This window comes from Mobula hypostoma, chromosome 5, assembly GCF_963921235.1.
Source record: "Mobula hypostoma chromosome 5, sMobHyp1.1, whole genome shotgun sequence".
NCBI classification, from domain to species: domain Eukaryota; kingdom Metazoa; phylum Chordata; class Chondrichthyes; order Myliobatiformes; family Myliobatidae; genus Mobula; species Mobula hypostoma.
Genome location: NC_086101.1, coordinates 198,859,240 through 198,885,289, shown reverse-complemented (window position 1 = coordinate 198,885,289; position 26,050 = coordinate 198,859,240). Strand labels below are relative to the sequence as shown.

Genomic DNA, 26,050 nt, shown 5'->3' with positions numbered 1-26,050 from the left:
TAGGGGATCAGCTGTGCTGGACTGGGTGTTGTGCAATGACCCAGATGTGATAAGAGAGCTTAAGGCTAAGGAACCCTTACGGAACAGTGATCACAATATGATGGAGTTCACATTGAAATTTGAGAGGGAAAAAAAAATCCAATGTGTCGGTATTTCAGTGGAATAAACGAAATTACAATGGCATGAGAGGGGAACTGGCCGAAGTTGACTAGAAAGGGACATATGCAGAAAGGACAGCAGAGCAGCAATGGTTGGAGTTTCTGTGAAAAATGAGGGAAGTGCAAGACAGATATATTCCAAATAAGAAGAAATTTTCAAAGGGAAGGAGGACACTGCTGTGGCTGACAAGTGAAGTCAGAGCAAAAGTAAAAGCAAAAGAGAGGGCATCCAAGGAAGCCAGAGCTAGTGGGAAGATAGAGGCTTGGGAAGCTTTTAAAAACTTGCAGGAGGAAACTAAGAAGGCCATTAGGAAGGAAAAGATGAATTATGAAAGGAAGCTGGTGACTAATATCAAAGAAAATAGTAAAAGCTTTTTTAAGTATATAAAGGGTAAAAGAGTCGAGAGTAGATATAGGACCAATACAAAAATGATGCTGGAGATATTGTAATGAGAGATGTAGAGATGGCAGAGGAACTCAATGCACATTTTACATCAGTCTTTACAGTGGAAGATGTCTGCAGTATACCAGACATTCAAGAGCGTCAGGGAAGTGAAATCTGTACAGTGGAAATCACGTCTGAGAAGGTGCTCAGGAAGCTTAATGGTCTGAGGGTGGATAAATCTCCTGGACCTGATGGAATGCACCCTCAGGTTCTGAAGGAAGTAGCTAGAGAGATTACGGAAGCGTTAATGATGATCTTACAAGAATCGATAGATTCTGGCATTGTATCGTATGACTGGAAAATTGCAAATGTTACTCCGCTATTTAAGAAGGATGGGAGGCAGCAGAGAGGACTATAGACCTGTTAGCCTGACATCAGTGGTTGGGAAGTTATTGGAATCGATTGTTAGGGACAAGATTACAGAGGCACATGACAAGATGGCCAAAGCCAGCATGGTTTCCTGAAAGGAAAATCCTGCCTGACAAACCTACTGCAATTCTATGATGAAATTACAAGCAGAGTAGACAAAGGAGATGCAGTAGACGTGGTGTACTCGGATTTTCAGAAAGCCTTTGACAAGGTGCCGTGCACGAGGCTGCTTAGCAAGATAAGCGCCCATGGAATTACAGGGAAGTTACTAGCATGGGTGGAGCATTGGCTGGTTGGCAGAAAACACAGAGTGGGAATAAAGGGATCCTATTCCCTATTTCCATCCAGGGGGTCAGTGTGGACATGGTGGAGGATTACAAATACCTGGGGATATGAATTTACAATAAACTGGACTGGTCAAAGAACATTGAGGCTGTCTACAAGAAGGGCCAGAGCCGTCTCTATTTCCTGAGGAGACTGAGGTCCTTTAACATCTGCCGGACGATGCTGAGGATGTTCTACGAGTCTGTGGTGGCCAGTGCTATCATATTTGCTGTTGTGTGCTGGGGCAGCAGGCTGAGGGTAGCAGACACCAACAGAATCAACAAACTCATTCGTAAGGCCAGTGATGTTGTGGGGATGGAACTGGACTCTCTGACGGTGGTGTCTGAAAAGAGGATGCTGTCTAAGTTGCATGCCATCTTGGTCAATGTCTCCCATCCACTACATAATGTACTGGGTGGGCACAGGAGTACATTCAGCCAGAGGCTCATCTCACTGAGATGCAGCACTGAGCGTCATAGGAAGTCATTCCTGCCTGTGGCCATCAAACTTTACAACTCCTCCCTTTTAGGGTCAGACATCCTGAGCTAATAGGCTGATCCTGGATTTATTCATAATTTACTGGCATAATTTACATATTACTATTTAACTATTTATGGTTCTATTACTATTTGTTATTTATGGAGCAACTGTAATGAAAACCAATTTCCCCCGGGATTAATAAAGTATGACTACTACTACTTCTGGCTGGCTGCCAGTTACCAGTGGAGTTCCACAGGGGTCAGTGTTGGGTTCCGCTGCTTTTTACGATATATATCAATGAATAGGACTATGGTATTAATGGATTTGTGGCTAAATTTGCCAATGATACAAAGATAGGTGGAGGAGTAGGTGGTGTTGAGGAAACAGAGAGCCTGCAGAGACTTAGATAGTTTAGGGAAATGGGCAAAGAAGTGGCAAATGAAATACAATGTTGGAAAGCGTATGGTCATGCACTTTGGTGGAAGAAATAAACAGGCAGACTATTATTTAAATAGGGAGAGAATTCAAAATGCAGAGATGCAAAGGGACACCCCAGGGCTAAAATGGCTAGCAAGAGCACAGTTTTAAGGTGATTGGAAGTAGGTACAGATGAGATGTCAGTGGTAGGTTTTTTTATGCAGATAGTGGTGAGTGCGTGGATGAGCTGACAGCGACGGTGGTGGAGGCGGATACGATAGGGTCTTTTAAGAGACTCCTGGATAGGTACATGGAGCTTAGAAAAATAGAGGGCTATAGGTAACCAGAGGTAATTTCTAAGGTAAGGACATGTTCGGCACAGCTTTGTGGGCCGAAGGGCCTGTACTGTGCTGTAGGTTTTCTATGTTCTATGACTTGGGAGTCCTTGTGCAATATTTCTGGAAGGTTAATCTCCAGGTTGAGTCAGTTGTGAAGAAGGCGAATGCAATGTTCGCATTCACTTCTAGAGGTATAGAATATAAGACCCATGGATGTGATGTTGAGGCTGTATAGGGATATACTGATATTAGAGAGAGTTCAGAGAAGAGTCACAAGATTGATTTTAGGAATGAAAGGGTTACTGTACGAGGAATGTCTGGTTGCTCTTGGGCTGTATTCCCTGGAGTTCAGGAGAATGAGGGGGAATCTCATAGAAACATTCTGAATGTTAAAAGGCCTGAACAGATTGGATATGGCAAAATTATTTCCCATGGTAGGGGATTCTAGGACAAGAGGGCACAGCTTCAGGATTGAAGGATGTCCATTCCATTTAGAACTGAGATGCGGAGAAATTAGTCAGAGGGTGGTAAATCTGTGGAATTTGTTGCCACGAGTGGCTGTGGAGGCCAAGTCATTGGGTACAGTATATTTAAGGCAGAGATAGATGGGTTCTTGATTTGCCAGGGTATCAATGGGTATGGGGTTGAGACAAGGGAGTGGGGATAAGTGGAAGAATTGGATCAGCCCATGACTGAATGGCGAAGCAGACTCGATGGGCTGAATGGCCTACTTCTGCTCCTATATCATCTGGTCTTATAACAGCTTTCTCACATTTGTATCCATCTTCTCAAGATATGTAAGGATGGTATGTAGAGTAATGGCTACTGTGTCAACTGTTGATCGGTTGTGTCAGTAGGTGAATTGTAGGGCGTCCAGTTTGGATGGTAGAATGCTGCAGATGTAGTCCCTGACCAGCCTCTCAAAGCATTTGCTTATTACTGAGGACGCCAGTCGTTCAGGCATGTTATCTTGGTCTTTTTTGGTACAGGGACAAGGGTGGATAACTTGAAGCAGTAGGGCACTCTACACTTGGAGAGGGAGAGATTAAAAATATCTGTAAACCCACTTGCCAGATCTCACATGCAACTTATCACTTTTTCTTTTGTTCGTACCTTTCCAATCCTACACCCAACCAAAATCAGCCATACCAAATTTGCTTCTGCAGCCACACCAAACTTGCTTCTGCCCATGTCATAGCGGCCAATTTCAGTGGTTATACTCCTTACACCAATAAGAAACCACTTTTAACTCTGCTGATGATACTGCACAGTTCAATCGCGTTCCCCCATAAACTCCTCCATTTCAGAGGAAGTTTCTTATTGTAGATGAACCACTCCTTTGCTGGCAACACCTGAACTCAATGGGGACCAATATCCTTGTGGGCAGGTTTGCTAGAGCTCTTGTGGAGGATTTAAATGAATTTGGCAGTGGAATGGGAGCCAGAATGATAAGAATTAACTAATGGTAACACAGGGGCAAAATGGAAAAGGGTGATGAATACAGGACGAAAGTGTTATATTTGAATACATGCCCTATACAGAATAAGGTCGTTGATCTTGTAGTATAGTAAGAAATTGGCAGCTATGATACTGTGGGCATCACTGAGCTATGAATGAAAGAAGATCACAGTTGGGAACTAAACGTCCAAAGTCATAGTCATACTTTATTGATCCCGAGGGAAACTGGGTTTCATTACAGTTGTACATTGTATCGGAAGAACAGGTAAGTAGGCAGAGTGAGTGGGGTGGCCCTGTTGATAAAAATTTAAATCACATCCTTAGGAAGATGAAGAACCTTTGTGGATAGAGTTAACAAACTGGAAAGGTAAAATTTCCCTGATGGAGTTATATACAGGCCTCTGTTCAGTGGCCAGGATGGGTACAAATTACATGTAAAAAAGGCAACGTTACAACAGTCATGGGGCTTTCAATATGCAGGTAAATTGGGAAAAACAGGTTGGTGCTGAATCTGAAGAGATGTAATTGGTAGAATGTCTATAAGTTGGCTTTTTAGAGCAGCTTGTGGTTGAGCGCACTAGGGAAAAGGCATATCTGAATTGTGTGTTGAGTAATGCAGCAGATTTGATTAGGGAGTTTAAGGTAAAGGAGCCTTTAGGAAGCAGTGATCATAATATGATAAAATTCACCCTGCGGTTTAGAGGGAGAGGCCAAAGTCAGATTTATCAGTATTACAGTGGAGTAAAGGGAATTACAGAGGCATGAGAGAGCAACAGGCTAAAATTGATTGGAAGGGGACACTAACAGGGATGATAGCAGAACAGCAATGGCTGTTTCTGGGAGCAACTCAGAAGGTAGAGCTGACAAGGAAAGCAAAGGCATAAAAGAAAGAGAGAGGGCATATAATTGGGCAAAAATTAATGGGAAGGTAGAGGATTGGGAAGTTTTAAAAACCAATAAAAGGCAGCTAAATTGCAATAAGGAAAGAAAAGATAAAATATGAAGGTAAGCTAGCTAATAATATAAGAGGCTACCAAAGATTTTTTCAGATACAATAAACATGAGAAATTCTGCAGATGCTGGAAATTCAAAGCAACATACACAAAATTCTGGAGGAATTCATCAGGTTAGACAGCATTATGGAAAGGAAAAAACAGCGACATTTCAGGCTGAGACCCTTCAGTACTGGAGAGGAAGTGGGCAGAAGCCAGAATAAAAAGCTGGGTGGGAGAAGGGAATGAAGATAGCTCAAAGGTGATAGATGAAGCCAGGTGGCTGGGGAAAGTTAAAAGCTTGAGAGAAAGGAATCTGACGGAGAGGAGAGTGGACCATGATAGAAAGGGAAGAAGGAGGGGACCTAAGGGGACAGCAAAATATTTTTACTGGAAGGAGAAATCAATATTCACACCATCAGGTTGGAAGCTACGCAGGCGGAATATAAGGTGTTACTCTTCCATCCTCATGGACCAACATGTCAGAAAAGGAACTGGAATTTAAAAGTATGTGAACGGGGAAGTACCATTTTTGGTGTATGGAGTGGTGCTGCTCAACGAATCAGCCCCCCCCCCCCCCAATTTACAATGGGTTTCACCAATACAGAGAAAGCCAAATCGGGAGCACTGGACACAATAGGTGACCTCAGAAGATTCACAACTGAGGTGTTACCTCACCAGGAAAGACTGTTTAGGGCCCTCAGTAGAGGTGAGGGAGGAGGTGAATGGGCAAGTGTAACACTTTGGCTGCCTGCAGGGATAAGTGACAGGAGGGAGATTAATAAGAGCACAAGGCCATAAGATATTGGAGCAAAATCAGGCCATTTGGCTCACTGAGCCTGTTCCAGGACGTCATCATGGCTAAGTCATTTCCCTTCACGCCCTGACTAATAAAAGAATCTATTAACCTTCGCCTTAAATATACCCAATTAAATGTAGCTGTCCTTGGCAACGAATTCCACAGATTCACTACTCTCTGGCTTAAAGAAATTCCTTTTCATCTCTGTTCTAAATGGACATCTCTCTATTCTGAGACTGTGTCCTCTGGTCAGACGCCCCCACCATAGGAAACATACTCTCCACATCTACTCTACCCTCTAGCTTTAGATTCCCTTGCACTCAGGTAAACAGTGTGACTGGCCACCTTACCTATTCCCCTTGTGGTTTTATAAACCTCTCAACCCTCTGTGTTCTATCATTCCATGTAACAAACAGGGATGAATACAGTCAGGTGTGGGGGGGAGGGGTGGTAAAAAAAGCTTTAAAATCAATAAATGAGAGCAGATAGTTCATCTAGGCAATGATATCTGGTTCAATGGCTCTGGAGAAAGGAAAAAAGCAAACAGGCTGAGTTCAGAGTGAGTGCGAGTGTAGGTATGGGACAGCAGTTTGATTACAGGCTGAAAGGCAAAACAGGCAAGTGTCATGACAATGTGATAGGCTCTACATGAGTTTCAGAAGCGCGTTCCAGAAGGAATGATCCTGAGAGAAAACAAGAGAAAAGGGGCTGATCAAAATTGGATGTGGATATTTCAGCACCCCTAACGACTCCAGTGTAACAGCAACTGTGTGTAAATAACTGATCAGACAAGGCAAGCAGTTGTCAGCAATCTGGAGCTAGTCCTCAGGTCCTTACCTCCAGTAGCTTGTCTGTCAGATCAACCTGGATCAGCCAGTTGAAGAGGGCAATATTGAAGAGTTCATCTGTCGAGCACTGTGCAAGCTTCAACATCTGTTCAAACTAGGAAAAGAAGATTGAAATATAATAATCTTATCCTTTTCCCCTTCTTGCTTCAAACCCACACTACACGCATTCTCCTCTCATAACGAGAACAAACAAAAATAAAATCATAGTTACTACAGCCCTTTGGCTCATCTATTAGATTAGATTAGATTATGAGGACACTCAGTCCTCGTTTATTGTCATTTAGAAATGCATGCATGCATTAAGGAAAGATACAATGTTCCTCCAGAGTGATATCACACAAAAACAGGACAAGCCAAAGATTAACACTGACAAAACCACATAATTATAACATACAGTTACAGCAGTGCAAAACAATACCATAATTTGATAAAGAACAGACCATGGGCACGGTAAAAAAAACAGTCTCAAGTCCCGATTGACTCCTATAGTCCCCGATAGCAGGCGGCAAAAGGGAGAAACTCCCCTGCCGTAAACCTCCAGGCACCGACAACTGCCGATGCATTGGAAGCACCCGATCACAACCGACTGAGTCTGTCCGAAAACTTCGAGCCTCTGACCAGCCCCTCCGATGCAGCCTCCCGAGTGCCATCCTCTGCCGAGCGTCTTCGACCTTGTCCCCATCGCCGAAACAAGCAAAGCCGAGAACTCAGAGGCCTACTCCTCCGGAGACTCCAGACACACAGTACCAGCGGCAGCGAAGCAGGCATTTCAGAAATTTCTCCAGATGTTCCTCCGCGCTCTCACGTCTGTCTCCATCAAATCAGAATTGTGCACGGTACCCTACTTAATAAATACAGGTATCATTCCAGAGCAGCCGCGTGCGCTGCGTCGCACCGCCATCTTCTCCTCCTCCTACAAACTGCTATTCCACCTAGTCCCATTGACCCACACTTGGATAATAGCCCTCCACTCTCCTCCGATTCATGTACTTATCCAAACTTCTCTTGAATGTTGCAATCAAACCCAGATCTACCACTTTCACTCCCATCAGTCTCTAAATAAGACCGCAAAACCTAGGAGCAGAATAAGGTCATTTGGCCCATTGAATATGCTCTGACATTTCATCATGGCTGATCCACAATACCTTTCAGCCTCAATCTCCTGCTTTCTCCCCATATTCCTTCATCTTAACCAATTAAGAATCTATTAACTTCTGCCTTAAATATTCACAAAGACTTTGCCTCTAGAGCCACCTATGACAATGAATTCTGCAGATTACCCACTCTATGGAGAAATAAATTCCTCCACATCTCTGTTCTAAAAGAATGTCCCTCTATTCTGAGGTTGTCCCTTTGTGCCTCAGATTTTTGAATTTTCTCTCCATTTAGAAAATAATCTACTATTTATTTCTTCTACCAAAGTGCATGACCATACACTTCCCAACACCATATTCCATCTGCCACTTCTTTGCCCATTCTCCTAATCTGTCCATGTCCTCTGTAGCCTCTCTACTTCCTCAAAACTACCTGCCCCTCCACCTAACTTAGTATCATCCACAAACTTTGCAACAAACCCATCAATTCCATAATCCAAGTCATTGACATATAATGTGAAAAGAAGCAGACCCAACACAGACCCCTGTGGCACACCACTAGTCACTGGCAGCCAACCAGAAAAGACTCCCTTTATTTCCATTCTTTGACTCCTGCCAATCAGCCACTGCTTGGCACTGCTTTATCCACACTAATATCTTCCGTGTATTACCATGGGCTCATAGCTTGTTAAGTAGTCTCACGTGTGGCACCTTATCAAAGGCCTTCTGAAAATACAAGTACACAACATGAACTGATTCCCTTTTGTCTATCCTGCTTGATAATTCTACAATAGAACTATAATAGATTTGTCAGGCAAGATTTTCCCTTGAAGAAACCATGCTAACTACAGCCTGTTTTATCATGTGCCTCCAAGTACCCCGAAACCAGATCCTTAACAATCGATTCCAACATTCATTGTTGCTAGGTCAAAATCATGGAATTCCCTCCCTAACAGCACTGTGGGTGTACCTACACCTCAGGGACTGCAGCAGTTCAAGAAGGCACCACCCTCTCAAGGGCAACTAGGAAGAGGCAACAAATGCTGGCTTCGCTGGTGATGCCCACATCCCGTAAATGAATAAATAAAAAAAAGCAGCAGATTAAGTATCACACTCTCTCTCTCTGGGACTTCCACATACTGATTAAGGAAACTTTCCAAACACGGTTGACAAACTCTATCCAATCTAGTCCTTTTACAACATGGGAGTCCCAGTCAAGATGTGGAAAGTTAAAATCACCGACTATAACAATCTTAAGTTTCTTGCAACAGTCTGTAACCTCTCTGCAAATTTGATCCTCAAAATCCTAGGATTGTTGGGTAGTCTGTAATACAGCCTCATTAACGTGATCATACCTTTCTTATTTCTCAGTTCCACCCATAATGCCTCACTAGATGAGTTCTCCAGCGTGTCCTGACTGGGCAATGCCATGACATTTTCTCTGACTATCCCACCTCCATTAATCTCTCACGCTCTATCACATCTGAAGCAACAGAACCCCAGAATATTCAGCTGCCAGTCCTGTCCCTCCTGCAACCAAGTCTCACTAATGATTACAATATCATAATTCCACGTGTTGATCCATGAGTTCATCTGCCTTTCCAATGATATTTCTTGCATTGAAGTAGACGCAGCTCAGGACATGAGTTGCATTATGCTCAACATTTTGATTCCTGGCTTTGTCCGAGGTCTTAACAACACCTGCCTCCACAACCTCTCCACTAACTATTCGGGCACTCTGGTTCCCATCCCCCTACAACTCCAGCTTAAACCCCAGAGCGCAGCACTAGCAAACCTTCCCGCTAGGATATTAGTCTCTCCAATTCGGATGTAAACTATGTGTAGTTTTTCAATAATTCTGTTCTACTTCTTTATTTATTTTACTGTGCATGTCCACAAGAAAATGAATCTCATGGAAGTACATACTCTGAACGTCTAAATCAGAAGCTTGGAACATTGAGCTGTCACAAACAAGAGAAAATCTGCAGATGCTGGAAATCCACGCAACACACACAAAGTGCTGTAGGAACAGCAGGCCAGACAGCATTAATGGAAAAGAGTGCAGTCAATGTTTTGGGCCGAGACCCTTCAGCAGGACTGGAGAAAAAAAAAGATGAGGAATAGAGTTAAAAGGTAGGGGGAGGGATGAAGTAAAGAGCTGGGAAGTTGATTGCTGGAAGGGTTGGAGAAGGGGGAATCTAATAGGAAAGGACAGAAAGAAAAGGTAGAGATGGGGGTGGGGGAAGAGGGGGTAGGAGGAGCACCAGAAATTGGCAGACAAGGAGATAAGGTGAGGGAGGGAAAAAGGGATGGGGATGATGGGGGGGGGAATTACCCTTAGTTCAAGAAATCAATATTCATGCTATCAGGTTGGAGGCTACACAGACAGAATATAAGATGTTGTTCCTCAAACAGCACACGGTATATGACCCCAAAGGACTCACAGGTGAAGTGTCGCCTCATTTGGAAGGACTGTTTGGGGCCCTGAATGGTAGTGAGGGAAGAGGCATAGGGGAAAGTGTAGCACTTAAGACCATCAAACATAGGAGCAGAATTAAGCCATTCAGCCCATCGAGTCTGCTCCACCAATCCATCATGGCCGATTCCAGATACGACTTCAATCCCATACATCCGCCTTCTTGCCATACCCTATGACGCAATGACTGATCAGGAAACAATCAATTTCCACCTTAAATACACCCACAGACTTGGCTACCACTGCAGTCTGTGGCAGAGTATTCCACAGATTTACTACTCTCTGACTAAAACAATTCCTCCTTATCTGTTCTAAAAGGTCGCCCCTCAACTTTGAGGCTGTGCCCTCTAGTTCTGGATACCCCTACCATAGGAAATAGCCTCTCCCCATCCATCAAGTCCAGTCCTTTCAACATTCGGTAGCCTTCAATGAGATCCCCCTTGCATTCTTCTAAATTCCAGTGAGTACAGGCCCAAAGCTGTCAAACGCTCTGCATATGTTAACCCCTTCATTCCTAGAATAACCCTCAAGAACCACCTTTGGACTCTCTCCAATGACAACACATCCTTTCTGAGATCTGGGGCCCAAAGCTGTTGACAATAGTGTGGCCAAACGTGCCTTATAAAGGCTCAGCATTATCTCCTTGTTTTTATACTCCATTCCTCTTCAAATAACTGCCAACATTGCAGTTGCCTTCTTTACCACAGACTCAACCTGTAAATTAACCTTTTGGGGGTCTAGCACGAGAACTCCCACGTCCATCTGCACCTCTAAGGTTTGAACCTTCTCCCCATTTAGATAATAGTCTGCGCTATTGTTCCTTTTTCCAAAATGGATTATCATACATTTCCCAACACTGTATTCAATCTGCCACTTTTCTGCCCATTTGACTAATCTTGTTCTTTCACCAATCAACTTCTCAGCTCTTCACTTCTCTCCTCCCCCTCCTGGTTTCACCAACCAGCTTAAGTTTCTCCCTCCCCTCCCCCAACCTTTTTACTTTCCTCCTCAACTTTTTTGTCTCTCCAGTGCTGCCAAAGAGTCTTGGCCTGAAATATCAATTGTACTTCTTCCCCATCGATGCTGCCCAGCCTACTGAGCTCCTCCAGCATCGCTTAAACACAAGAAATTCTGCAGATGCTGGAAGTCCAAAGCAAATCGCACAAAATGCTGAAGAAACCCAGATCATGTAGCATCTATGGGAATGAACTATCAGTTGACATTTTGGGCTGACAACCTCCTTTAGGACTGGAAAGGAAGCGGGGGGGGGGGGGAGAGAATAAAAATATGGGAGCAGGGGAAGGAGGATAGCTGTAAGTTGACAGGTGAAGCCAGGTGGGGAGGAAAAATAAGGAAGGAATCTGATAGGAGAGGACAATGGACCAAAGGAGAAAGGGAAGGAGAACTAAGAAACAGGAGCAGGAGTAGGGCCTGTTCTGCCATTCAATAAGATCATGGCTGATCTGGCTATGGACTCATCTCCACCTACCTGCCTTTTCCCCATAACTTTTAATTCCCTGACTATGCAAAAATCTATCCAATCTTGTCTTAAATATATTTACTGAGGTAGCCTCCACTGCTTCATTGGACAGAGAATTCCACAGATTCACCACCTTCTGGGCAGAGCAGTTTCTCTTCATCTCCGTTCTACTCCCCTGAATCTTGAGGCTATGTCCCCATTTTCTAGTCTGACCTTTCACTAGAAAAAACTTTCCTGCCTCTCTCTTATCTATCCCTTTCATAATTTTATATGTTTTGATAAGATCGCCTCTAATTCTTCTGAATTCCAGTGAGTACAGTCCCAGGTGGCTCAAAGAACACAAAGGGAAGGTAACATAGGGTGTCGCTGCTCAACATTAAGGGTGTCCTCAACGTGGCACAACAGGAGGCCATGGACCGATATGTCAGAACCGGAATTGAAATTGAAATGTTTAGCCACCATGAAGTGGAGGTGCTCGACAAAGTGTTTCCCCAATTTAGAGTAAGTCTACCAATGTAGAGGAGGCTGCAGTGGGAACACCGGAATTAATAGATGACTCTGCAGATTCGGAGAAGTGTTGTCTCATCCGGAAGGACAGTTTAGTGCCTTGAATGAAGGGCAGGGAGGAGGAGATTGGGCAGCTATAGTACTTAGGCTGCTTGTTGGGATAAGTGCCGGGAGGTAGAGTCATACGGAGGAATGAATGGACAAGGGAATCACAGAGGGAGCAACGCCTGATGAAAGCAGAGAGTTGGGGGAGGGGGAAGAGAGGGTAGGTAAAGGTAGGATCCCATTAGTGATGGTGGATGTTGCGGAGAACGATGTGTTGACACAATATACCAAATAGTCTACTTGTTATTGAGGGGAATAGCCACAAGGGTAATCTGACAGTCACCTAGTAACCTGTGTCCTACTCCCCAGGTGGAATTACCTCCTTGTATCTCCTGTCAATCAACCCCCCAGTTTCCTGAATGATCTGGAGTTTGCCTAGTGGCAGTTCCCTAACGTGGTGTGTAAGAAACTGCAGCTAGATACAATTCTTGCAGATGTAGTTGTCAGGGATACTGGAGGTTACCTAGTATTCCCACATCCAACAAGAGGAGCACTCTACTGTCCTAACTGTCATTCCCACTGCTTATCTTAGCCTCCACCTGTTCAGCCAAAATCTCAGCTCTTCACTCTAAGACTGGCCCATTCGCACAGTCTGTTCTCACAATAGCTGCTTCAGTTAAAGCTAACTTCTTTTTAGTGGCGCATGCCAAGTGCCCAGTAACCTAAGTGATCTCAAGCTTTGTCTTAATGGCAACCACATTATCAAGCAAATTATTTGTATATGTCATAAACAGTAGCCCACCAAAAGTATGGACGTCTTGTGGATAGAACACAAAACTGTACAGCACAGCCCAGCCCAGCCTATTTGCCATCATGTTATGCCAACTTTCAATCCACTGCAAGATCAATCTGACCCTTCCCTCCCACAGAACTCTCCACTTTTCTTCATTGAAGGTTAGAACATAGAACGGAGAAAATCCACAGCACAATACAGGCCCTGTGGTACAACTGCAGACGGAGCAAGAGTTATGTTGTACCACAGAGGCAAAATTCAAAAGGGTGAAGAATGCAGGTCTGAAGGTGCTGTATTTAAATGCAGGCAGCATTTGGAATAAGGTGGACGAACTGGTGGCACAATTAGAAGTTGGCTGTGGCTGAAAGAAGGCTAGGAGTTTAATGTCAAAGGATATGCTTTGTATCGAAAGGATAGGCAGGAAGGCATAGGTAGTGGTGTGGCTCTATTGATGGAAAGAGATGACATAGGATCAGAGAACAGAAACATAGAAAACCTATAGCACAATACAGACCCTTCGGCCCACAATGCTGTGCCAACTTTAGAAATTACCTAGGGTTACACATAGCCCTCTATTTTTCTAAGCTCCATCTACCTATTGTTACGAACTGTAACGTTTTGAAATAAACCAGCAGCAAGAGATTTCACACTGAGTCGGGTTTTAATGTTAAAACCACTATCTGTATTAGTGTCTACTTATAATATCGTAACTTAACCAAGATAAACAAATGTTAACAGTGTTATGTGTATATATGTGTGTAAATATAGCTCCCAAACTAAGTTAAGCTTGGAGAAACAAAGCTTAGAATCTTGAGATGGTAAAGTAGGAAAGTTCAATTCATCCACGGAACGAATGATGGGAGAGAGAAATCTGTAACCCAGGGTGAAACGTAGAGAAAAGGTAATTACGAAGTATTCCAGATTCCACGATGGTAAAACGACATCTGACCCGACATCTCCTCTATACCTACTTCCAAGCACCTTAAAACTGTGCCCTCTCGTGCTAGCCATTTCAGCCCTGGGAAAAAGCCTCTGACTATCCACACGATCAATGCCTCTCATCATCTTATACACCTCTATCAGATCAACTCTCATCCTCCGCCGCTCCCAAGGAGAAAAGGTCGAGTTCACTCAGCCTATTCTCATAAGACGTGCTCCCCAATCCAGCAACATCCTTGTAAACAACAGGAATTCTGCAGATGCTGGAAATTCAAGCAACACACATAAAAGTTGCTGGTGAACGCAGCAGGCCAGGATGCTGCCTGGCCTGCTGCGTTCACCAGCAACTTTTATGTGTGTTGCTTGAACATCCTTGTAAGTCTCCCTCTGCACACTTTCTAGTTTCCATATCCTTCCTGCAGTGAGGCGACCAGAACTGAGCACAGTACTCCAAGTGGGGTCTGATCAGGGTCCTATATAGATGCAACATTACCTCTCAGCTCCTAACCTCAATCCCACGGTTGATGAAGGCCAATGCCTTCTTAACCAGACTCAACCTGTGCATCAGCTTTCAGTGTCCTTTGGATCCTTCTGATCCTCCACACTGTCAAGAACCTTACATTAACACTATATTCTGCCCTTATATTTGACCTACCAAAATGAACCACCTCACACTTATCTGGGTTGAACTCCATCTGCCACTGCTCAGCCCAATTTTGCATCCTATCAATGTCCCGCTGTAACCTCTGACAGCCCTCCACACTATCCACAACACCCCCAATCTTTGTGTCATCAGCAAGTTTACTAACCCATCCCTCCACTTCCTCACCCAGGTCATTTATAAAAATCACAAGGAGAAGGGGTCCCAGTACAGATCCCTGAGGCACACCACTGGTCACTGAACTCCATGCAGAATATGACCCATCTACAATCGCTCTTTACCTCCTGTGGACAAGCCAATTCTGGATCTACAAAGCAGGGTCCCCTTACATCCCACGTCTACTTATTTTCTCATTAAGCCTTGCATGGGGTACCTTATCAAATGCCTTGCTGAAATCCATATACACTACATTTACTGCTCTTCCTTCATCAATGTGTTTAGTCACATCCTCAAAAAATTCAATCAAGTGCGTAAGGCAAAGCCAAGCTGACTATTCCTAATCATATTATGCCTCTCCAAATATTCATAAATCCTGCCTCTCGGGATCTTCTCCATCAACTTACCAACAACTGAAGAAAGACCCACTGATCTATAATTTCCTGGGCTATCTCTACTCCCTTTCTTGAATAAGGGAACAGTATTTGCAACCCTCCAATCCTCCGGAAACTCTCCTGTCCCATTAAGTGATGCAAAGATCATTGCCAGAGGCTCAGCAATCTCCTCCATGATCCCTGTGGCATACCACTAATCACAGGACTCCACTCAGGGAAGCAATCCTCCACTACAACTCTCTGGCTTCTTCCATTGAGCCTATGTCTAATCCAATTTACTACCTCCCCATGTATACCTGGCGACTGAATCTTCCTAACTAACCTCCCACGCGGGACTTTGTCAAAGGCCTTACTGAAGTCCATGTAGACAACATCCACTGCCTTCCCTTCATCCACTTTCCTGGTAACCTCCTCGAAAAACTCTAATAGATTGGTTAAACATGACCTACCACTCACAAAGCCATGTTGACTCTCCCTAGTAAGTCCCTGTCTATCCAAATACTTGTAGATCCTATCTCTCAGTACTCCTTCCAATAATTTACCTACTTACGACATCAAATTTACTGGCCTATAATTTCCCGGATTACTTTTAGAACCTTTTTTAAATAACGGAACAACATGAACTATCCTCCAATCCTCCGGCACCTCCCCCGTAGATACCAACATTTTAAATATATCTGCCAGGGCCCCTGCAATTTCAGCACTAGTCTACTTCAAGGTCTGAGGAAATACCCTGTCAGGTCCTGGGGATTTATCTACTCTGATATGCCTCAAAATAGCAAGCACCTCCTCCTCCTCAATCTGTATAGGTTCCATGACCTCACTACTTATTTGCCTTATTTCCATTGACTCTATGCCAGTTTCCTCAGTAAATACAGACGCAAAAAACCCATTTAATATCTCACCCATTTCTTTTGGTTCCATACATAGCTGACCACTCTGATCTTCAAGAGGACCAATTTTATCCCTTACTATCCTTTTGCTCTTAATATACACGTAGAAGCTCTTTGGATTATCCTTCACTTTGACTGCCAAAGCAACCTCATGTCTTCTTTTAGCCCTCCTGATTTCTTTCTTAAGTATTTTTTTGCACTTTTTATACTCCTCAAGCACCTTATTTGCTCCCTGTTTCCTATACATGTCATACATCTCTCTCTTCTTCTTTATCAGAGTTGCGATATCCCTCGAGAACCAAGGTTCGTTATTCTTATTCACTTTGCCTTTAATCCTGACAGGAACATACAAGCTCTGCACTCTCAAAATTTCTCCTCTGAAGGCCTCCCACTTACCAATCACATCCTTGCAAGAGAACAACCTGTCCCAATCCACGCTTTTGAGATCCTTTCTCATCTCTTCACATTTGGCCTTTTTCCAGTTCAGAACCTCAACCCGAGGACCAAATCTACCTTTATCCATGATCAAGTTGAAACTAACGGTGTTATGATCACCGGAACCAAAATGTTCCCCTACACACACTTCCGTCACCTGTCCTAACTCATTTTCTAATAGGAGATCTAATATTGCATCCTCTCTAGTTGGTACCTCTAAATATTGATTTAGAAAACTTTCCTGAACACATTTTACAAACTCTAACCCGTCTAGACCTTTAACAGTATGGGAATCCCAATCAATATGTGGAAAATTTAAATCCCCAACGATCACAACTTTATGTTTCCTGCAGTTGTCTGCTATCTCTCTGCAGATTTGCTCCTCCAATTCTCGCTGACTATTGGGTGGTCTATAATACAACCCCATTAATGTGGTCATACCTTTCCTGTTTCTCAGCTCCACTAATATGGCCTTGGTAGACAAGCCCTCTAATCTGTCCTGCCTGAGCTCTGTTGTAACATTTTCCCTGACTAGCAATGCCACCCCCCCACCCTTCATTCCTCTGCTTCTATCACATCCGAAACATCGGAACCCTGGAACATTAAGCTGCCAGTCCTGCCCCTCCTGCAGCCAAGTTTCACTAATGGCTATAATGTCGTAATTCCATGTTTCAATCCACGCCCTCAGCTCGTCAACCTTCCCCACAATACTCCTTGCATTGAAATAGAGCTATAACGCTGTTCTTTTAAATTCTTCCCCCCAGTCTAACTCACCGATGTCCACACGCCTGCACAGACATGCCTCGAGCAAACCGCTGAAGAAAAAATGATTTCCTTTTAAACTCTTCCCACCGGTCTAACTTGCTGACGTCCATGTGCCTGCACAGGTTGTCATAGTTTACAACAGAATATAATCAAGATGCAGAACTGAGTGGAAAAGTGGCAGATGGAGTTCAATCTAGAAAAGTGTTAAGTGATACACTTTGGAAGATCGAATTTGAAGGCAGAGTTCAAAGTTAATGGCTGGATTCTTAGCAGTGTGGAAGAACAAAACAATCTGGGATACAAGTCTATAGATTTTTCAAAGTTGCTGCAAAAGCTGAAAGGATGGTTTAAGAAGGCATATTGTGTGCTGGTCTTCATTAGTCGGGGGACTGAGATCAAGAACTGCGAGGTTATGTTGCAGCTCTACAAAACTCTGGCGAGAGTATTATGTTTAGTTCTGTTCACTGCATTATAGGAAGGATGTGAAAGAATTATAGAAGGTGCAGAGTTGGTTTACCATTGAATTGAATTGACTTTGTTTCTTACATCCCTCACATACATGAGGAGGAAAAATGTTTACGTTACATCTCCATCTAAGTATTCAATGTGCAATCATAGTAATTTATAATAATTTATAATAAATAGAATAGTCAATGTAATATTGAGTACTCTCAAATCAGCGTGTTCATCAGTCTGATGGCCTGGTGGAAGAAGCTGTCCCGGAGCCTGTTGGTCCTGGCTTTTATGCTGTGGTACCGTTTCCCGGATAGTAGCAGCTGGAATAGATATTGGTTGGGGTGACTTGGGTCCCCAGTGATCCTTCGGGCCCTTTGTTACACACCTGTCTCTGTAAATGTCCTGAATCATGGGAAGTTCACAACTACAGGTGCGCCGGGCTGTCCGCACCACTCACAACACGCTGGAGGAACTCAGCAGGTCAGGCAGCATCCGTGGAAAAGATCGGTCGACGTTTCGGGCCGGAACCCTTCGTCAGGACTGAAGAGGGAAGGGGCAGAGGCCCTAGAGAAAAGGTGGGGGGAGGGTAGGAAGGAGAAGGCTGGTAGGTTCCAGGTGAAAAACCAGTAAGGGGAAAGATAAAGGGGTGGGGGAAAGCAGGAGGTGATAGGCAGGAAAGGTGAGGAAGGAATAGGGGAAAACACAATGGGTAATAGAAGGAGGCAGAACCATGAGGGAGGTGATAGGCAGCTGAGAGAGGGGGCAGAGTGAAATAGGGATAGAGGAAGGGAGGAGGAGGGTATTACCGGAAGTTGGAGAATTCTATGTTTATACCAAGGGGCTGGAGACTACCTAGACGGTATATGAGGTGTTGCTCCTCCAACCTGAGTTTAGCCTCATCATGGCAGTAGAGGAGGCCATGTATGGACTTATCTGAATGGGAGTGGGAAGCAGAGTTGAAGTGGGTGGCTACTGGGAGATCCTGTCTGTTGTGGAGGACGGAGCGGAGGTGCTCGACGAAGCGGTCCCCCAATCTGCATCAGGTTTCACCGATGTAGAGGAGGCCGCACTGGGAGCACCAGATGCAACAGATGACCCCAACAGACTCACAAGTGAAGTGTTGCCTCACTTGGAAGGACTGTTTGGGGCCCTGAATGGTGGCAAGAGAGGAGGTGTAGGGACAGCTGTAGCACTTGCGCTTACAGGGATAAGTGCCGGGTGGGAGATCCGTGGGGAGGGACATGTGGACCAGGGAGTCGCGGAGGGACCGATCCGTGTGGAAAGCAGAGAGGGGTGGAGAGGGAAAGATGTGCTTAGTGGTGGGGTCCTGTTGAAGGTGGCGGAAGTTGCGGAGGATAATGTGCTGGATCCGGAGGGTGGTGGGGTGGTAGGTGAGGACAAGGGGAACTCTGTCCCTGTTGTGGTGGCAGGAGGATGGGGTGAGAGCCGAAGTGCGAGAGATGGAGGAGATGCGGGTGAGGGCATCATTGATGACAGCAGAAGGGAAACCACGATCCTTAAAGAAAGAGGACATTTGAGATGTCCTGGAACGGAAAACCTCATCCTCGGAGCAGATGCAGCGGAGATGGAGGAACTGGGAATAGAGAATGGCATTTTTGCATGTGGCGGGGTGGGAAGAGGTATAGTTGAGGTAGTTATGAGAGTCAGTGGGCTTGTAGAAGATGTCAGTGGACAGTCTGTCTCCAGAGATGGAGACTGAGAGATCGAGAAAGGGGAGAGAAGTGTCCGTGATAAACCTAGTGAATTTGAGGGCTGGGTGGAAGTTAGAAGTAAAGTCGATTAAATTGACGAGCTCAGCATGTAGAGTCCTGTGATTAAGGGAGGTACAGTTCTCATACCAGGCAGTGATGCAACCAGTCAGGATGCTCTCAATTGTGCTGCTGTAGAAAGCTCTTAGGAAATGGGGGCCCATACCAAACTTACTCAACCATCTGAGGTGAAAGAGGTGCTGTTGTGTTCCCTCTCAACCCCAGATCCATTGATGTCAAGAGGGGTTAGCCCGTCTCCATTCCTCTTGTAATCCACAACCAGCTCCCAGGTACTGTCTGAATTATGAGCGGAGGTTAAACATACTAGGGCTTTTCTCTTTGGAGTAAGAGAGGATGAGAGTTGACTTCAACTGAGATGTATAAGTTTAAGTATAGATAGAGTATACAGGCAGCACCTTTCAACCAAGGTAGAAATGGCCAATACCATAGTACATCCACTGAAGGTGAGTAAAGTTTAAAGGAGATGTCAGAGGTACATTTTCTTACAATGGAACACATTACTGGGGACGGTGATAGAAGCTGATACAGTCAGAACATTTAAGACTGTAGTCATGTGGATGTAAAATGGATGGTTATGTGCTGTGTAGGAGGAAAGGGTTAGAATAATTGTGGAGTATGCACAACATCACAGGCTGAAGGGTCTGTACTGTGTTGAACTATTCTATGTTCACCATTACTCCTATTCCACTTCAACAAACCTGCAATTCGCTTTTCAAATCGGTTCATCACACTCCAATCAAGTATATCATCTGTAACTGGAACATTAAACTGCCAGACCTAGGAGGAAGATTTGGAGTACAGTTACAAAGGAAAATGGTAGGGAAAAATGAGGACATGAGATGGCATTGGCAGATAAGGGAATTCCTGATGAAGGGTCAAGGTCCAACATATACTGTTTATTCTTCTCCATTGTTGCTGCCTAACCTGCAGAGTTCCTCCAGCATTTTGTGTGTATTCCTCTGGGTCAAATTTTTACACTTTGCCTCCTTGCCTGAAATTCCAAAACATCAAAAACATTTTCCCAGCTTCATGAGCTATCCTTAATATCTTGCTAACTTCCTAAATTAGGTAATACTTGAATATTATGAAGATGCCCCATTCACCCAAAACAGATACTCACATGTTGTGTTGCCTCCTCATTACTCAGCATATTGGGATCAGATGAGAGAACTGGTGGTCCAGGTAGTTTTGGAACGCTTGGAGACTGTGGAGCTGCTTTACTCTGGTTAACCAGCTCCTGTAGTGTGTCTGAGATGCACTTGTAACAACCCACCCTGAAGAATACAAGTACAATATATATCAGGCTCTTGAACACCAGCATACTCCTCCCTTTGCCCACTATGTCCTTCTTAATAAATGCCGATGCAAAGTAGTTTAGCACCTTGTCCACAACCTCTGGTGCCATGCAAAAATACGCTTCATTGTCACCTCTGACGATCTATTCTGGGCCAAATACACTAATTTAATCAGAAATAAGGCAAGCTTACTAATGCACTCTTGTTGTTGCTGATAATAAAGTAAGTAAAATAACTAGGCCCAGAAAACAAACACTCTCATTGAGGAACCAGACTGGAAAGGATGAACACTTTCAAGTTCCTGGGCCCAACATACTGATGTAATTACAAAGAAAGCACAACAGCGGCTATATTTCATGAGGAGTTTGAGAAGAATTATGTATCACCAAAGACGCTCACAAGTTTCTACAGATGTACTGTGGAGAGCATTTAACTGGTTGCATCACCATCTAGTATGGAGGGACCACTGCATGGCATCAGGAAAAAAGCTGCAGAAAGTTGTAAATTCAGCCAGCTTCCTCATGGGCACTAGCCTGTCCAGCATCAAAGACCCATTAAATGTGATACCTCAAAAATGCGGCATCCGTCATTAATGACCCACATCACCCGAGGTATGTCCTATTCTAATTGCTACCATCAACGAGGTGTTTCAGGAACCTGAAGCCACACACTCAACGTTTCAGGAACAGCTTCATCCCCTCCACCATCAGATTTCTGAATCCATGAACACTGCCTCACTACTTTTTCCCTCTATTTTTGCACTTCTAACATAATTTTCTTATTTTTGTATATACTTATTGTAATTTACAGTTTTTATTACTATGTATTTCAATGTACTGCTGCTACAAAACAACAAATTTAACAAGTCAAACCTGGCTTGAACCCCATACACGTGATCCCTAAACAATCTCCACATTTCTGTTAAACATTTCCCAATTTTGCTCACGTTCCTGCCTGACACCTTCATAATTAGCCCTCCCACAATTAAATGCTCTCCCATATTGTCTGCTCCTATGTTTGTCCATGACAAGATTGGAGTTCTGGTTACTATCTCTGAAATGCTTGCCCACCGACAGATCTGTCACCTGACCAGGTTCATTACCTAGTCTGAGGACCATTATGGCTCTATTTAGTCAGCCAGCCCACATCACCTGGTCTGAAAATACCCAACAAATTCTGCCCTATCTAAACCTATTCCACTAAGGATGTGCCAATCAATATTAGGGAAGTTGAAGTCTCCCATGACAACTACCCTGTTACTTCTTTGCAACTTTCCAAAATCTGCCGACTTATCTGCTCTTCGGTGTCCATCTTGCTGTTGTATTCTTCAAAAACTGCGTGATGTCAGCCTTCTCAACCTTACATATTACTTCCTTTCCAACAACATTTGCAAATTCTTGTCATCCAAGATGCCCAAACTTTGCCATCATTGTTTTATTTCTGTTTTCTGACCAACTGACTTTTAAGTTACTACCACGTGTTAGAGGCAGACTTGCATATCAGCCATACCAACTTCATCTGCCTGGTTCATGCCGAATTCTATTCCAATTATACTTCTCCCCAATTTAGTACTCTCCTTTATCTGAAACCTTATAAGACCACAAGACATAGGAACAGAATTACGAACAAGGGAGTATCTATAGATGCTGGAAATCCAAACAACACACACAAAATGCTGGAGGAATTCAGCAGGCCAGGCAGCATCTATGGAAAAAGTAGTCGACGTTTCAGGCTGAGACCCTTCGGCAGGACTGGAGAAAGAAGATGAGGAGTAAATTTAAAAGTTGCGGGAGGGAAGAGAGAAACACAAGGTGATAGGTGAAACTAGGAGGGGAGGGATGAAATAAAGAGCTGGGAAGTTGATTGATGAAAAAGGTACAGGGCTGGAGAAGGGGGGAGGACAGAAGATCATGGAAGGAAGAAAAGAGGGGGAGGAGCACCAGAGGGAGGCAATGGGCAGGCAAGGTGAAAGAGGGAAAAGGGGATGGGGACTGGTGAAGGAGGGATCATTATTGGAAGTCTGAGAAATCAACGTTCATGCCATCAGCTTGGAGACTACCCAGATGAAAGATAAGTTGTTGTTCCTCCAACCCGAGTGTGGCCTCATCGCGACAGTAGAGGAGGCTATGGTCTGATATATTAGAATGGAAATAAGAAGTGAAATTAACATGGGTGGCCACTGGGAGATCCCGCTTTTTCTGGCGGAAGGAGTGTGGGTGCTTAGTAAAGCAGTCTCCCATCTACGTTGGGTCTCACCGAAATACAGGAGGCCACACCAGGAGCACTAAACACAGTATATGACCCCAAAAGACCCAAAGGTGAAGCATCATGGGGGAGGAGGTGTAGGGGCAGGTGCAGCCCTTGTTCTGTTTGCAACAATAAGTGCCAAGAGGGAGATCAGTGGGAATGGACAATGGAGTTGCGTAGTGAGCAATCCTGTGGAAAGGAGAAAGTGGGGAGGGAGGGGAGGTGGGAAGATGTGCTTCTTATTGGAAGGATCCTGTTGGAGATGGCAGAAATTCCAGAGAATTATGTGCTCCACGTGGGGGCTGGTGGGGTGGTAGGTGAGGACAAAAGAAACCCTAATCCCTGGTAGGGTGGCAGGAGGATAGGGTAAGAGCAGTTGTGTATTAAATAGAAGGGCAGCATTGATGGTGGAGAAAGGGAAGCCCCCTTCTTTGAAAAAGGAAGATATCTCCTTCAATCTAGAATGAAAAGCCTCATCCTGAGAGCAGATGCAGCGGAAACGATGAAATTGAGAAGGGGATGGCAGTTTTATAAATAACAGGGTGAGAGGTGGTTTAGTCCAGGTAGCTATGAGAGTCCGTTGGTTTATAATAGAAATCAGTAGATAAGCTGTCTCGAGAGCGAGAAAACGTAAGAACATAAGAAATAGGAGCAGGAGTAGGCCATCCAGCCCATCGAGCCTGCCCCGCCATTCAATAAGATCATGGCTGATCTAGCCGTAAACTCAGCTCCATCTACCTGCCTTTTCCCCATAACCCTTAATCCCCCTACTATGTAAAAACCTATCTAACTGTATCTTAAATATATTTAGTGAAGAAGCCTCAACTGCTTCCCTGGGCAGAGAATTCCACAGATTCACCACTCTCTGGGAAAAACACTTTCTCCTCATCTCCATCCTAAATCTTCTCTCCTGAATCTTGAGGCAATGTCCCCTAGTTCTAGTCTCACCTACCAATGGAAACAACTTTCTTACTTCTATCTTATCTATCCCTTTCAAAATTTTGTATGTTTCTATAAGATCCCCTCTCATTCTTCTGCATTCCAGAAAGTATAGTCCCAGGCAACTCAATTTCACCTCATAGGTTAACCCCTGCATCCCTGGAATCAACCTGGTGCACCTCCTCTGCACTGCCTCCAAAGCCAGTATATCCTTCCTCAAGTACGGAGACCAGAAGTGAGACAGAGAGCGAGAGAGAGAGAGAGATCGAGAAAGGGGAGGAAGGTGCCTGAAATGGACCAGTTAAATGTGATGGCAGAGTGGAAGTTGGAGGCAAAGTTGATGAAGTCACATGAGCTCTGCATGGGTGTAGGAAGCAGCACCAATGCAATCATCGATGTAGTGCAGGAAAAGTCAAGGACAGACAGCAGTGTAGGCTTGGAACTTAGGAAAGGCAGGTGTAGCTGGGACCCATGCGGGTGCCCATGGCTACACCTTTTTTTTTAAGGAAGTGGAAGGAACCAAAGGAGAAATTTTTAAGAGCGAGGACAAGTTCTGCTAGATGGAGGAGAGTGCTGCTGGAGGGGAACTGGTTGGATCTGGTGTCCTGAAAGAAACAGGGAGCTCTGAGGTCTTTCTGGTGGGGGATGGAGGTGTATAGGGACTGGACATCCATAATTGAAATAAGATGATGGGGGCCAGGAAACTTGAAATCATAGTAAAGACCCAGAGCGTGTGAAGTGTCAGGGATGTAGGTAGGAAGGGACTGAACTGGGGAGATAAAACAGAGTCAAGATATGAAGATGCGAGTTCAGTGGGGCAGGAACAAGATGAAATGATGGGTCTACCTGGACAGGCAGGTTTTTGCATCTTGGGCAGGAGGTAGAAACGGGAGGTGCGGGGTGCGGGAACTATGAGGTTGCTGGCAGTGGATGGGAGATCCACAGAACTAGTAAGTTCACTGATGGTGTGGAAACAATGGCCTGGTGCTCCTTACTAGGATCCTGTTCAAGTGGTAAGTAAGAGGGTGTCTGAAAGTTGTCGCTGGGCCTCAGCAAGGTAAAGGGCAGTCTGCCAGACTATTACAGCACCCCCTTTATTTGCGGGTTTGATGGTGAAGTAAGGATTAGAGTGGAGGGAGTAGAGAGCAGAGTGTTCAGAAGGGGTATGGTTGGAATTCGATAGAGAGGTGTTGAAGTTGAAACAGTTGATATCCTGTCGGTAGTTGGCAACAAAAAGATCTAATGCCATGATTGACCATTTGGTACATGCAGCTTATCAAAATAGAGGGCTATGGGTAACCCTAGGTAATTTCTAAAGTAAGACCATGTTCGGCACAGCATTGTGGGCCAAAGGGACTGTATTGTGCTGCAGGTTTTCTATGGTTCTATGGGAGTCAGCAGATCAAATGCCTTCTTCACCACTATCTACCTGTGATGCCTCTTTCAGTAAGCAATGTACCTAAACTCTGATCGCTCTGTTCCACACCAGACCCCTGAGGTTTGACTGTAACTGTGCAAGTCCTACGTTGGTTTGAATTCGCAACCCATTTTTCTACTTATTGCAATTGAAAGTTATTTGTTAATACTCTGCTGAATTTCTTAAGTGTTCAAGATTCACTGCAGTTTTTGATAACCTCTGGCATTGTCACCCATTTTACTAATTTTCATATTCTACAAACTCACTAACCACGTCTTGTACATTCTCATTATTCATTGCTCTTTGCAAATCTATCCTCTTGGTGACCACTTCAGGGAACTCTCCTCTTCAAGAAAGTAGCCAAGTACTAATCAACATTGGGAAAATTAAAATCACTCTCAAAAATGGCGCTGTTGCTCACCATAATTTGCCTATCCATTCTTCCACTGCCCACTGGCTACTGGGAGGCCAGTAGTATAATCCCATCAAAGTGATACAACTTTTTTCTTCCACAGCTTACTGACTTTATTTTATTTCACAATTCAGTGCGGAACAGGCTGTTCTGGACCAACAAGCTGTCCTGCTTAGCAATCAACCTAGTTAATCTTAGCCTAATCACAGGACCACAAGACCATAAGA

At 44.3% G+C, this 26,050-nt stretch overlaps 1 protein-coding gene across 2 annotated transcripts in view; it reads right to left on the bottom strand.

The window, feature by feature from the left end:
- nup155 (nucleoporin 155) overlaps window positions 1-26,050 on the bottom strand; it is a 248,559-nt gene that overhangs the window by 26,460 nt on the left and 196,049 nt on the right. For both annotated transcript variants that reach the window (XM_063049676.1, XM_063049677.1), the window contains 2 exons: window positions 20,634-20,787; window positions 6,618-6,722 (listed from right to left, as the gene is read on the bottom strand). In XM_063049676.1, the coding sequence (XP_062905746.1) occupies window positions 6,618-6,722; window positions 20,634-20,787 (259 nt within the window). The remainder of the gene's footprint in view (window positions 1-6,617; window positions 6,723-20,633; window positions 20,788-26,050) is intronic.